Source organism: Sceloporus occidentalis, unplaced genomic scaffold, assembly GCF_023333645.1.
Source record: "Sceloporus occidentalis isolate IW3139 unplaced genomic scaffold, rSceOcc1.0.p SCAF_17, whole genome shotgun sequence".
Classification (NCBI taxonomy): domain Eukaryota; kingdom Metazoa; phylum Chordata; class Lepidosauria; order Squamata; family Phrynosomatidae; genus Sceloporus; species Sceloporus occidentalis.
In genome coordinates this window covers 5,978,019-5,992,820 of record NW_028316997.1, presented here as the reverse complement: position 1 = coordinate 5,992,820, position 14,802 = coordinate 5,978,019, and the positions used below count along the sequence as shown (strand labels likewise).

At 36.5% G+C, this 14,802-nt stretch overlaps 2 protein-coding genes across 2 annotated transcripts in view; one reads left to right on the top strand and one right to left on the bottom strand.

Moving 5' to 3' along the window:
• Positions 1-14,802, top strand: part of LOC149302781 (mitochondrial inner membrane protease subunit 2-like) — a 484,643-nt gene that overhangs the window by 177,392 nt on the left and 292,449 nt on the right. The window lies entirely within an intron of this gene.
• Positions 2,362-4,488, bottom strand: LOC149302782 (leucine-rich repeat neuronal protein 3-like). The gene has a single exon (XM_089482171.1). It carries the CDS (start codon positions 4,486-4,488, stop codon positions 2,362-2,364), a length of 2,127 nt encoding a protein of 708 aa, XP_089338297.1.

Sequence of the window (14,802 nt, the reverse complement as noted above, 5' to 3'; positions counted from 1 at the left end):
CCTGTTGTAGAGCCCTGCGCGGGACTGCTTTTTTAATCCCGCTCCTGCTGATTTTCTGCCCAATCCCGCCCGCTCCAGCAATGTGGGTGTTCCGCTCCTGCCACATTTGTGGCCAATCAAGCCCACCTCCTTACCTGAACTGCAGATTTCCCGCGCAGTCCCGCAAGGCTGCCCTCGAGTTGCTCCCTCACAGCGTCTCTTGTCTTGCTCCGCCCAGAAACAAGGCAGAGTCACGGGAAGTGACATCACATCACGTGACTGGGCGGAGCAAGAGAGGAGACACTGTAAGGGAGCAGCGAGATTGCAGCCTTTTGGGACTGCGCGGGATTACTGGGACCCACAGGTACAGTGCCTGACCGCCCGCTCCCGCCTGCAACCCCAGCAAGACCGGCAAGTTGGAGGACTGCCCATGTATCGGCTGTTCAAGTGTGTAACATGTACAACTATGTACAGTATGTATGTGTATATATATATATATATATTAGGCATAAGACAATGGTTTGCCAAGTACCTTTAGACAGTGCTGTATTTTTGTTTTCAAAATTAAAATTAAACTTAATTATCATGTATCTTTGCAATCATATATTATAAATGTTTACCTGCATTGAAATGTTAACCACATGGTCAATTATGACAAAGCATTCTTTTATTTGTACTACGGGCAGGCCCAGTCAGGTGATCTTGCCACACACTCACCCAATCTGCCGCAACGTGCGGCCAGAGGCTGCGTATGCCTTAAAGTGCCAGGACTGCCAGGTCATCGACGGTCCAGCCCTGACCATGGGTACTGTAGGGTACTGCACACTGAATAGGAGGACTAGGAGGTGTAAAATGTTATTTAGCTGTAGTCTAAGTTGCCACACACACATACGCACACATATATATATATATATATATATATATATATATATATATATTTATCACTTCTTAATTAAATATATTCCCCCGTTTTTATCCAGTTTAATGCTAGATATGTTCATGTGCATTGATTAAATATATTCATTTAAGATAAGCATGGTCTCTGCAGGATATTAACATATTTTTTCTTAATTTGTTTTTTCATTTATGATTTTTGTAAGAAAGCAAATGTAACTAATATTGTTGTTTTCCAAAGTATAAAAACCTAATATATAATATCTAATTTTTATTATTATGTCAAATGTATAAATCAGTTGGAAATGTTCTATGTGCATAACATGTCTTGGTAATAAAACCACCCTGACATTTAACATAATTTATGTTTATGTTATAAATAATAATTCATCATTTAATTACTTAAACAAAATGGGGATTATATACAAAAAGTGATTTTGGCACAATGTTTAAAATGAGGCTATATCACTATAGCAAAGAATTGTATGGATCATTTAGCAAAATTTGTTGCTATGGTAATAGGACCAATTTTTAAATTTGCACTAGGATTGTTTTGCATGCATAAGCCCTCATTTGGTTTTCATGTAAAAATGGAGCAATTATTATGTTGGACAAGTTTTTAATATATTCAAATATAACCATTCAATATTTCACTTATTGCTTACCAACGGATAAAGAATGAAAAACTTATTTTGCCAGTTTTATGTTCTGCCAGCAGACACAGATATTGTCTGGAAATTTTTGTGTTACTAACTTGTGCACAAATTAAAATCTTTTTATTTTTTGGTTTTAATACATTGTAGGTATACCCAAATTCAAAAAAGTAATACATTTAATAGGTATGCCCCCCTCCAAGTAACACAATTACTTTTTTCTCCCTTTCTTCAGAGTGCAATTTTATAATCTTACTTCTTAACAAAATAGTCATGGGACAAGAAAAAAATTATTTTAATCAAAAAATGTATTTTTTTTTCCATAAAAAAGGATTTACATATTTACTGCTTCTACTACATAGATATGTCCATTTTGTAAGATCACATGTCAAATCTAGTTCCTCATCACTTCAAAACTCTTGGCTAAAATGTGTAATACATCACAGGAGGAGGTATTGCTCAGTTAAACTATAGTATGTGTAAAAAAAAATAAAATAAAACAAAACAACAAATCAAAAACAATAAAATACATAAAAGAAAGCTATTTCTTCTTATTGTTTTTTTGTCAAATGAAGTCCATTTTCCTTTTTAGGGCTGTACTTTCCCCCAACGTTATATTTATTGAAACTCTTAGTTAATTTAACATTACTACTGTAAAGCCAGTTCCTTAAAATGTTTTAAGCTGATCCCATGTGGAGTTGTTTTCACTTTTTTCTCAGAGCAGCAGCGAAGTCACACTGTTTATTAAAAAAACATCTTCCTGCTGATAAAGTAGCACAACTAGAACCTTGTGCTTGTTTGTATTCCATAAATTAAGCTCTGTCAGAATGATGTTTTATGGCATGTTAGATGGTACTTTTATAACAGTGGCTTTCACTTCAAGAGCTGTGCTTTCATTGTCTGTGTTCCAAAGACTTAATAGAGAAGGATAAAGGTCATTGTAAGCAAATGCTGGTGTCTGTAATGTATTCCCAATAAGCTTTCCATCCAAATTACGTTTCAAGTATACAGACGTATAATTGAAAAAACAGACCACTGTGATAATTCCAAAAAGACCTCCCAAAATTATAATCAAAGTTGTAGTATTGATGTATTCATTGTGTTTCATTATTCTATCAATCCCTTTGGTGGTGAAGTTAATGCATTGCTTTTCAATGTGTTGGTAGATGTTTGGAGCATCAATACAAATTTTGTATTCAGTCAGTGGGCTGAGACGTGTCAAGTTGTATTGTTTGACGTATGATGGCATTCGAACGCTGTGAGCAATTCTGTTCAATTCATCATTACGAAAAGTGGTCCACCTCACATTAGATTTGAGAATTTTGGATTCAGATTTCCAAGACACCATGACTGAATTGGTTTGTATTTCTTTAATATCAATTTCCAGAGAGCCATTAATATTCCCGGTAAATGACCCATCTACAGTGATCATAATCGTTTTTAAATCTGCCCCAACCAAGTTTTTAGCCACACAGGTATAAAGCCCCGCTTCTAAAACACTTATATTGCTGATTTCCAGTGTTCCTTCTGAGTGGACATAAAATAAACCAGAAGCTGTGTTGGGTAAAAGTTTGGACCCCGATGGTGTGATCCAATAGATATCTGGTTCTGGTTCTCCTGTTGCTCTGCAATGTAAGAAAATTGAGCTACCAGACTTTAAATCCACATCAGATGGAAAGCTCTGAGGCGCAATTAATGGAAGGCATATTTCCATCATTTCTCTGAAATGAATTTGCCTGACGTTCTGACCTTGAAGCTCTGGAGGATCAGCACAGAACAATGAATCTGGTTCCATAAAACGAATATTTGTTTTATTCATATTAATCCAACGAACTACACAGTCACACCTGATGGGATTGCTATGTATACTTATTTCTTTAAGATTTGGCAAAGCTTCTATTGTACTCCTGTATAGGGCACTCAGTGAATTGCTGTTAAGCATGAGTGTTTCTAGTTTAGGGAGTCTGTAGAATGCATTGGGATGAATATATGCCAGTTTGGGGTTATTGGTTGCTTCTATTTTTCTGAGGTCTGGCAAATTTTCAATGGCCAGGCTATCTACGGAAACCAGCTCAGGCATGTTATTAATTCCCAGCTCTTTTAAGTGTATCATATTTCTAAAATCTCCTCTTTGTATTCGCCTAATAGGATTTTTATTTAGATCCAAAAATTTGAGCTTCAGAACCTTTTGAAGAGTAACTGCAGGGACTTCAACAAATTTGTTGTCGTACAAAGAAATGCTTTCCAAATTGTCAAGTCCTATGAAGGAATCATCCGGTATTTGCGTAAGATTTATTCCTGCTAAAACCAGACTGCGCAGGTTGATAAGGGGTTTAAAATTCCTGTCTTCAATTTTCATTATTGGATTATCACCAATCATGAGAATCTCTAAATTTGACATTGCTTCAAACCATTTACTATTAATCACTTGCAATCTGTTTGAATTAAGATGAAGTCTGAGTAGATTACCCGCCCCGATAAACGCGCTTGGTGAAATTGAAGATATGAAATTATGATTGATATAGAGTTCTTGCAAATTTTTTAACCCAGAAAAGCAGCCCTCGGTCAACTCGACAAGCTTGTTTTCTTCCATGTACACTGAAAGTATTTGATGTGCATTGGAGAAATTGATATTGACCATCGAAGATAAATTATTTTGAGATAAATCCAATCCCGTGAGGTTCACGGGGAAATTATCTGTGTTTTTAATTTCTTCAATGTTGTTGGCTTGTAAAAGTAGGACTTGCGTGTTTGCAGGTAGCCTGTCTGGGATGTTGTACAGTTCTAATGCATTGCAATCCACTGTGAGAGCCTCAATATAAATGGATTTTGGTGTAAACCAGGGTCTGATTTCACATGTGCACGACTGTGGACAGTCTACTTTCTTCTGTGTATTCTGCACCACTGCAGCAGTAGCAAGTCCAAGCAGGAAGTTTATTCTTAGCAACATTGCTCTTATCATTGTTAAATTGTAAAGTCTTTGAGCTATACAAAATCAAGGTTTTTTTCTTGTTGTTTTTTTCTTGTTATAAGGAAATAGTCACTTTATGAAAAGCTGCTTGTGTTTAGTAATCACGCAAAAAGGTAGTGTTTTTCTTCCACGTTGGTAGCACATGCTTTATAATTTATTCCAATATATAAAAGGTTTTTTAGTAGGTAGACAGCGAAGGCTTAATGTAAATTCCCATATTTGCAAGGTCACTGGTCCAAGCAGAGTTATCTGAAACAGGAAAATAGACAGATTAGTTTTAAAATTATGTTTAGGAATATGAAACAAGAGCTTGAACTGTGCATGCTCAACGCTAATAAAATAAATGATTAAACCAATTGAAGAACAGTCAACATTTAAGTTAGGTCTGTTTTCTTCTTTTCATTGTCACATGGAGTTAAACAAATAAATATTTTGTTCTTGGTGCCAAAAAGGGATTTTAGTGATTTGACAAAAAGTCTTTGAATAGCAAATGTCTCTAATTATTTCAATTATTTTTAATAATGCCAAATTGCTACCAAAATTATATTTTGACACATGTTCTTGCAAAACATAATTGTGGAATTACTTTACATTTGTGGGTAAATGAACCATTGGGATAAAATTCAGAAAAAATGTAAACGTCAAGGGCTCATAGGGCTAGTGCTCATACACATAGGGACATAGTATATATACTCTCCCATGATGAACAAGATATCCTTTAAACAAGTTATTGTAACAGTTAAATGTAATATATATAATACCAAAACAAACTTCTCAAGCAGTAGACGTGTTCACATCATATTTATATAAAAATGTAAACTAGAGGTGTCGTTATTGATGACTAATTGGGCTACAGGGAATAATGCATTGAGAGTTTGGATACATAGTGTTGCTGTCTGACTGGTATCAGCAGTCGGAGTGTCTGGATGAAACCCAGAGAGTTCCCAGGTATGCTCATAACAGGTAAAACTAGAAATAAAAGTAAAGCGCAATTAAAGAATTATATTGCAACTTTTCTCTTATTTCTACAAGGTTGTCCAGTTCATAACACACAGCACTTGACCTCTTGAGTTTGAGAGGGAACAATCATGGTAAAACAGTTATATCAGTGCTTCATTTTGCATTATACCAGATGGTTTCTTGATAGTTGCTTTATCCTGTTCAACATGCTGCCTGGAAATAATACTTTATGTGAATACAAACACATAGGAATGCAAGAGTAAGGCATATACATACTGTGAAACATGTTTTAACAATCCTTTGTACTTTGTAAATCAATTACTTGCTTTTTTTTTTTTTTTTAATAAACAAAGCCAACCTGCAGAGTGGTTTCTCAAGAGAACATGAAAAAGTCCTCTTTTGGATTAAGAGCATTAGTCCAATTATTAAATGTTGTACATACCACATGTTGTGAAAGTAAAAGGTAAAACCGGCAGATAATTCACCGTAATTAGAGAATGTTTGGCAGAAATTACTTTACACCTGGAAAAAAACCCCTCTGTTTCTGCTTTGTCCTAATCATTCTATTGCAACTAAGGATAAATCTAATGTATTATTTTTATGTAGTTCTAAATATCTTGAAAGTGTAGCAGGTAAGGGATAACTAATGATTCTGCCAGTAGTGGATAAAGATTATTTAGGCGCTGAACTTTACACCAAATGGTGAATTTAGCACACCATAAAATGCAATTGTTATAGAGCCTGCAGTTCAATTACAAGTGAAATTCACCCATGTGATGCCAAGGACAAAGCATTGTACATTTGTGTAGTACATTTTATTCAATGAGACAGAGACACTGCGTTTCTCCTCTCTCCTGATTGCGAATACACATCTCCCTCTATGCATATAAAAGCTTTGTCACCATGGCAATTGTCAGTTTTGCTGGGTGGGAATTAATACAAAGTGCAGTATGATTGGACCAGTGCGTGGCTGAGAATTGACAGCAAGGCTCTTCTGGATAGCGCAGTGTGCAGAGAGGGCTGCCCGATTATGTTGTGCGCAGAAAAGAGAGATGCTGGTGGTGCTGTGTGCAGTGAGTAGAGGGGCTACTCAAAGGTGTTATGTGCAGGAGGGGTGGAGCAGTGACAATGTTGTTTGCATGTGGTGAGGCGCTGCTACACAGTGTTTTTGTGTGTTTTGAGGTGTGAAAATAAAGAAAAAAAAGAGACAGAGAAGGAGAGGGGGCGGTGAAAGAGAGAAAAAGGTCATGTTATTTTAATGATGGGCATATATACTTATATAATATATATTGTACAATTATTTTATTGGCCTGTATGCGAGCACAGAAACTTGCATTTACAATTATATAGTTATGTGTGGTTACAGTATTATCTAACATTGTTGCCCTAATACGCATATGTATTTGCAGAAGAAAAGCTTGAAAGAACAGATATTGTTTAAATAGCTGCTGTTACTTTACATTATCATTATCTTCATGTGAAGGTATTTATTACTGTCTGTACCTTTATATGTACATATATTTCCTTTCACACATGCCATAACCTGATCAAATGGTAAAACAACAGAATCTTACCAGTTTAACGTTTTCTATAAATGTAAATTATACCTTCCAAACATACTGTATAGAACAAGAAGAAGAACCACATTATTAGTCATAAGAAGTAATCAGAAGAGACCTCTAAATTCTTTAAAACCAATGTAAGATGGAAAAAATATCTAAATCTGCTAACATTAGCAGCAAACATGTGGCAGTGTCATGCAATTTTGCATGATCCCACAAAGGAATTACCCACTCCTCGGGTTGAGATCTGGGTTGGCTCATCTATATTAAAAGTGCCATTGTCTTTGTGAAAATTACACACCATGTGTTTATGTGCAGACATACAGTATTTAATTATAACATCTAAGAGGATCTGTAAATGTATTTTTCAAAATAAAAATTTTCAAAAATATGTTGCACTCCGAAGCAGAAAATTATATTTTGTGAACAGAGCTGGTTGTATTCCTAACAATGATATACTCTAGGAAGCCTGTATCCCATATGCAAAATCCCCGAAAAATGTTTTATTCTAATAATAATGAAGATATTCATATCTGTGAAATTTCTGTGATGAAGGGATTCAGACGAACTGCAACAAGGTAAAGTGTACAAAAAATGATGACATTTTGTGCAAAAACATATACTCCATACCAATAGTAGAAGTGGTCAGCAGCACAAAAACCTCAACAGGTGCATGAGCCGGGCTCCACCAGGACCCTTAATAACAAATAAACCAAGGAAGGCTCAGCACTTCAAGTTGTGAGATGTCCACACACAAACAGTGGTAACTTTCTGACTCTTGAGATCTTTATCATACCATACCAAGACATTTGTGAAGGTCTGTGCATGGAGTAGTATTGTAGGAAATATTTTTTTTAGGATTTTGCTTGTTTGGTTTCTACAGCTTTTAGCCAACTTCTGATAGTCCCTGCTTACTCAACTAGAACACTCTAAAATACTGGCTTTTTGTCATTGATCGATGTATACTGCTGCAGTGCTTCAAAACCAGAAATAATGTTATATGTTATGATACAGATAGATGTAGTGAAGAAATGAGTCCATTAACCTCCAGAAACACAATTCTCAGGTAAATGGATTAATTTTAACATTGTGTGCTATTGACCTCATCTTGCATCAGCGGTGCATAATGAAGACTAGCTGTTAATTGGACACTGTTTACTAAGTATAGTATGCAACACAATAAGATTAGCCACTGTTTGAATTGCATTTTCTCACTATGGATGTGGCGTGGGATTCTCTCATATACATTTGACATCATCAGTTAATGAAAATGTTAAATTTAGCATTCCTTACATCAGTATTTAATTCGGATTAAACTGTGTATGGACTGATGACGTAAAGTCTAAATCTGATTCCTCACCAAAAATAACAAATAAGCATTCATGGTGTTATAACACCATAAATCAAATAAATTAGTGATCGCGCATAGTAATCATGGCTAGCAAAGGGTAAATAATTTTATTGTAATGTTATACTACATATATTTTAATATAGCAGCCTGCGATATACGAAAGCAGCAAAAATCGATCAATCCAAATCTATAAATAGTTGTTCACTTACCCTCTTAATTCACACACAAACGTAAATATATATATATTTAGAGCACAGATCGGCGACAGGCTACTGCTGCCCACCTGCTGCAGAAATTGGAACTATTGTAGAGACCCATCATGAAGACAGATTTGCTGCAGCAAACTCTACAAGCAAGTGCAGCTACCTCCATTGTGGATAGGGGTACCACATGTATGTTATTGACTTTTTGCATAAAAAGGCAGATGATGTTGAGGACTACCTCATCTTGACAGGATTGCTGGCAGAGAAGGATGGTCGATTGAGCAGCGGCCTCGCTTGTTGGCCCCTTGTCTAAGTGGGAATCTCAAAAAGACTGTTACGACTAAGCCCACTCAAGCCCAGGACTATAACCGATTAAAGGCATAAATACTAACATGCCACAGAGTAACACCTGTAATTTGTGCCCAGTGGTGTTTTGTTTTGTTTAGTAAAATCCTACCTGCTTGTTGTGACTTATGAAATGTCAAAATAAAAATGTACAACCTTATTAGAAGCTCTGGACTGTGGAGTGTACTCTAGAGGACTGTACTTTCGGAAGTCTAAGTATGCTTGACGCATGTTCGCTGCACGGGGTCACATGACACGTGCAAGCACCTAGGATATAACAGAGAACAGATGTTCGTTCAGGTTATTTCTATTATGTTTAATGATATACCAGTGCATTACCAACTTTATTTATTGGACATTAAACCAATTTTCCCCAGTTTATAATTTAGCAATTTAATATGTATCAATTATTTAAATTAATTTACCAATAATGTAATATGTTAATTTATTATCTTATTAAATGGATTAATGTTTCTCACTAGTTATTTCTTTATTAAATGAATTATCATTATTACATATTTGACAAATATTTAATGTATTGATCAATGTATTTATAAAAAAACGGTTTCTATTATTTATTACATATATTTTGTGTATATTTTCATTCTTTAAAATGCAAGATATTTCTTCCTTATGAAATACATTTAATATGAAGAGGACATATGATGGTGGAGCCTTAGAAGACAAAAGGGACAGGGGGACATACGACAATATAAACAGCGCAGGACAATTTGTTAGTGCTTAATATATCAAAGGTAATAATAATATGACCGAAACTTTAAATATGTGAAAAAAACATGATTGGAAAAACAAATTCCTGGCTCTTAGATGCAAACCAAATTTGTTGACCCCTGTCTTCTGAAAACAATTGTACAAATTAGGTCCTATTAATAAACCAATTTGCAAAGTACAACACATACAGAGGTCTATTCATGAAAAAGGTAGATTTATCACACATTGCCTTAACACACAAGAAGATCTTTCCCTTTATAATGAATACTTATATCAGTAAGGAGAGTTTTAAAAAGCTCCCATAATACATATGAATTTTGCAGGACCATCTCTGATATCTTGCAGGACACATTTACTGGGGTTTGACCTTGATCATCCATAGTGGCACCAAGGAGCTAAAATGTTCAAACTCCTTTTGCAGCCTCTCTTTAGTGAATATTCCCCACAAGCAATTTGACAGGTATTTCCTGATATTTTTTTATACATTCACATTAATTTGTTATTGGTGCTTGACATCTAGAGACTATAGACTGCCAATGTCACATGTCATATTAAAACTAATCTTTATTAATCTTCCATTTTATTAAAGTGACCAAAGGCATCACACTTTAAAAAAGTACTGGTCCTTAAGCAGCCTTTGCAGATGGGGATGAAACCAGTCTGTCAGTGCAGATATTATGCCTTTGTTTACATATATGCATGAGTTATGCTGAGGATAAGTACATATAAAGTGAATGTCTAACACGCATATCATTTTTTAACAAATGTATTGATACCCAGAGAAGGATATGGCAGAGCATGAAGGCCATTATTAAGAAAATACCATATTGGCCAGAATATAGGACCCTTTAGGTCTTTAAAGTGGGGGTGCAACCTATCTTCAGGGTTTAGCGCAGGGATGCACAGTTCGTGTTGCCCGACGTCCGGGACATGTAGTTCCGGGCGCCGGGAGGGTGTTATTTTTCTTTTTCATTTATCCCTGCTGCAGGTAAGCAGCAGGGTTAGGATCCAGATACCCCACAGCACTGCAGGGGACCTGGATCCTCCTCTCCTGCAGCCGTGGACGTCTGCGCGATGCGCTTAGACAACCTCCGCTGACGCCCTGGCGTGACATGACCTTCCGGTGCTACACCATAGAAGCCCTGGCGGAAGTGCCGGTAGCGGAGGTTGTCTACGCGCATCGCACAGAGGTTCACCGGCTGCGGTGATGCGCGTAGACATCCACTGCTGCTGGCACCTCGGCCGGTGCTTCTTCGTCATAGAAGCCCCGGCGGAAGTGCCGGCAGCGAAGTTTGCCTGCACGCATTGTGCAGATGTCCACCGGCTGGCCGCGCTAGACACTAGGGAGCCTGGGGGTGGATTGGTAAGTCGGGGGGGGGGGGCACTTCTAGGAAGTAAGAGTGGTATTTCTGGGGGACAGAGTGGCACTGCTAGGGGGCATAAAGCATATCTGTGGCACAGAGTAGTATATCAGGGGGCAGAGGGGCATATCTATAAGTAAGGTGCATTATGAATTAAGGGGGGGGCCTTAAAATGGCTATTGGTTTTCTATCTGTATATAAAATTTTCTGACAAATGTATTCCTGTTCATTAGATAAAATACTGTTTTACCATTCCACTAATTTGTATTTTTTCTTTAAAAAATATTTTTTTCTTTAAAATAGCACCAACCTTTAAGGGTGCGGTCTATATTAGAGCCAATACAGTACTACTGATATAATGTAACCTTAGTATACCTCTTTAAGATTTCATCCTATCTCAGTGTTGCATTTCCTACCATGCAATATTCTTATCATATACAATAAAGTGATAATTTCCCTTTAATTTCAAACCCAAGAGAAGACTTCATTTTCTTTGAGGATAACAATTGTAATTGTTTATTGCATGAGAGCTTTTGTTTGCTTCTACAGGGTCCACGAGAGTCTATATATTTAAAATGCATTTATGTTCTATAACACATTTTTTTTTCATAACAGATGAAAAAACAATGAAATGTCTGAGCCCATTAGACCCTGTGAGGGCTAATTATTCCTGTTATGGGGGATGGTTGGTTTGCCTTAATTAGCTGTGTTTCATTGATGGCTTACACATCAGTTGACAAGAGGCCGTCACTTGTATTTATAACGAAAGACATTCAGGGCACGAATTGCTGTTTATTGTTTCTCGTCACTGGAGCAACAGACATCTAAGAGCCAAGTCACACTGGGCAAAATGGGGAAAGAAGCACATCATTGCTTGGCAATCTATCTTTTTCCACTTCAATAGAGAGACAGAGCTTAAAAAATGAAAATAAAATTGCAGCAGTTGCACTGCAATGAGCCAAGCTGGAAATAAGGCAAATAGTTCATTTCATGAGGATCAATTTAGAGGTGACAAACACTATCACAACACAGCTGTTCTCACAAAGGTGTCTTTTGAAAACATACAAAGAGCGAGCCCTCCCTCTTCAGTTTCTGCCATCAAAATCATTTTAAGCAGCTGAACTGGACAACAGCCCTTCAGATGTTCCCTACACAAAGCCAATAAAAGGTGATCCTCTGAGTGCCCGCTTGATTTGTTTGACATTTACTAAATGAAATAGTGTTTTAAAAACCAATTCCAATAAAAGTATTGGTTCTGATTGATAGGTTGTGATATTGACCATTAGGACTTGGTGAAGCAGTCAAGCAGAGGATACTGTTAGTCCTCTCATTCATGAACAAGCACAAAAAAAGAACAGCTAGCAGACAATAAAGCTCATTCAATGCTTGTTTAAAGAATTGACTAACTACCCAGCATTTCCATCAAGCAATAAAAACAGTGGTTGTTTGAACCCAGGCAGACCACGTCAGATTATTTTTTAACTACACACCCATTGTCGACCAATATCTATCTATCTATCTATCTATCTATCTATCTATCTATCTATCTATCTATCTATCTATCATTGCCTGACTTTTCTCAGTTGCAAGATATGTATTGTATGAAAGCATTTAAAGCCATTTCTGTAGTTGTTTGACTTCGGGGGTCGATTTGCAAACAGCTGATGTGATCAGATGTTTTACTTTAGTAGGTTCCCTATGGCTTTAATTCAGTTCATTTAATATTAGCTGAAGTGACAACAGAACCCTTCAAGGCTGAGGTGAAAGCAAAGGTGTTGTTCTTACTCAGCAGATCCTGTCCAGCATTAGTGGAAAATGATGGCTTAGCTATGAGTTTCACTGATATTAGTCTTCTGATGGAACTGTTCTGATAACATTTGCATTGATTTTTTTCACCTCACAAATGCACCAGTATAAGTAACCTAATCAGGTAAAAAAAACTGTGTATTTTATTGTCATTATGAACAGGTATAAAGCCAAGCAATTGTATCTTGTTGCCTAAGATGAACATTTTCAAATTAGCCCTGTGTGAAGTAAATGTCCAATGTGATACAAGATGCATAATGCAGTCCATGGTTGCGGTGAGTCGAGGTAAACAGCTGGATGGATTTACATTTGAGGCCACCCTTGGCACAACCTTGGGCAGTGCCCCCAATTGCCTTCACCTCTGTGTTTAGCATCTCCACTACAATAAAAGGCTCTGCACATTTAAGAAATGGAATGCTGGGATATGACATTATATGCTGGCGTGCCTTTCATGAAGTCTATGGAGCCTGTGCTGAGCCAGCACAGCCTCCATAAGGTAAATAGGCCAGTTGGGGTGATCAAAGGTTTCCCTTGTAACCGCTCCATTGTGCAGCATGACATCAGGGTCTTGACTGCCCAAGGGGCTGTTGCTCCCCTGGACTTGCCACCCTGGACCTAGTCACGTCACTGCAGATGCCTACTCACTGTGTCATAATATGTAAGCTCTAAAAAGAGAGCACCACATTGTGGAACAAACCATTACATGGACTCTGACAAAGCTTAGCACCAGAAGAAAACAGTAAGAGGCATCTATTCCAGTGGCATGCATTTCCAGGTCACCCACTTACTACCAACAGGTTAAATGCCCCATCCCTACACGTAATAAAAACAAATGCAAAAGGGGCTTTTAGAAAATAAAGCCAATGCATATATGTTTATGTATTCGTAACACTTTTTATAGTAATTCAATTTAAGCTGGCTGATTGTGATTAACACATTTTCAAAACTACAATTTACCATTTATTTAATAATTCCATGGTTTTTATAAATTTAAAAAGGATTTGCTGCAAAAAAAGAAAAAGAAAACAATAATTCAATATTAGGTCACACATTTGTCTAATACTCGAGGCTTATAAACAATCTGAAATGTAAAATCAGATAACCACAGTAAAAGGTTCCATATAACATCAATGAAGGAGACTTTTTGCTATTAAAATACGATTTCCAGTCAAACATGCCTTTGGAAATGAATTCTATTCCCATTTGACATTTGGCTTACTTGGTTTGTTTCATGAAGGCTTTTTTTCCCCGCCGAGATACTGCAATTATTCATCCATTCATTTATTCATCAAGACCTTGTACAGTGATCTGCCATTCTTCAAATTCAATTTGTATCGTGTGGTAATTTATATAACCAAGCCTGATCACTTTATGGCTACATTCCGTTCCTACCACTTGCTCTAAAATATTCATTATGGCGGTTGTTATTCATATCTCAAATCCATCAAAAGCATTAAGTTCTCGTTTTGACAAGTCATTTGTAATTGTTATTTTTAATAATTGTTAGTAAAAGAAAACGGTGTATGGAGGAAGGAGGAGGAAGTAAAATTCAGAAAGAAATGATCCATACATTTTTCAATATCTGAATCACAAGTTAATATGCAATAATTTCTGTTATTTTTCATACAACTACATATTCCAAAAACTAAATTGCTTTAAAATATGATTTGATTTCCATTGGAACTCAACAGTCTCTTTCTATTTATTTTGTCCTGCACTATGTCTATCTTTTAGTTCCCATTCATATGGCATTTTGACATCTAATTCATTGGTAAGAATTGATCCCTGTGAATTGACAGGTATCTAAACAGCCACCACGTTCCATGGTTAGCTCTTAAAGCCCTTCTTTGGGATACATAATGACATTTAGTGTGCAATTCAAGCACTTTACAAATATAGAAACAGACATATAAATTAAGAGTTCCTGATGGTCAGATAAGCTGACTGAATACTTGACAAAAAGAGGTGGGTCTTTAGCTTTTTTT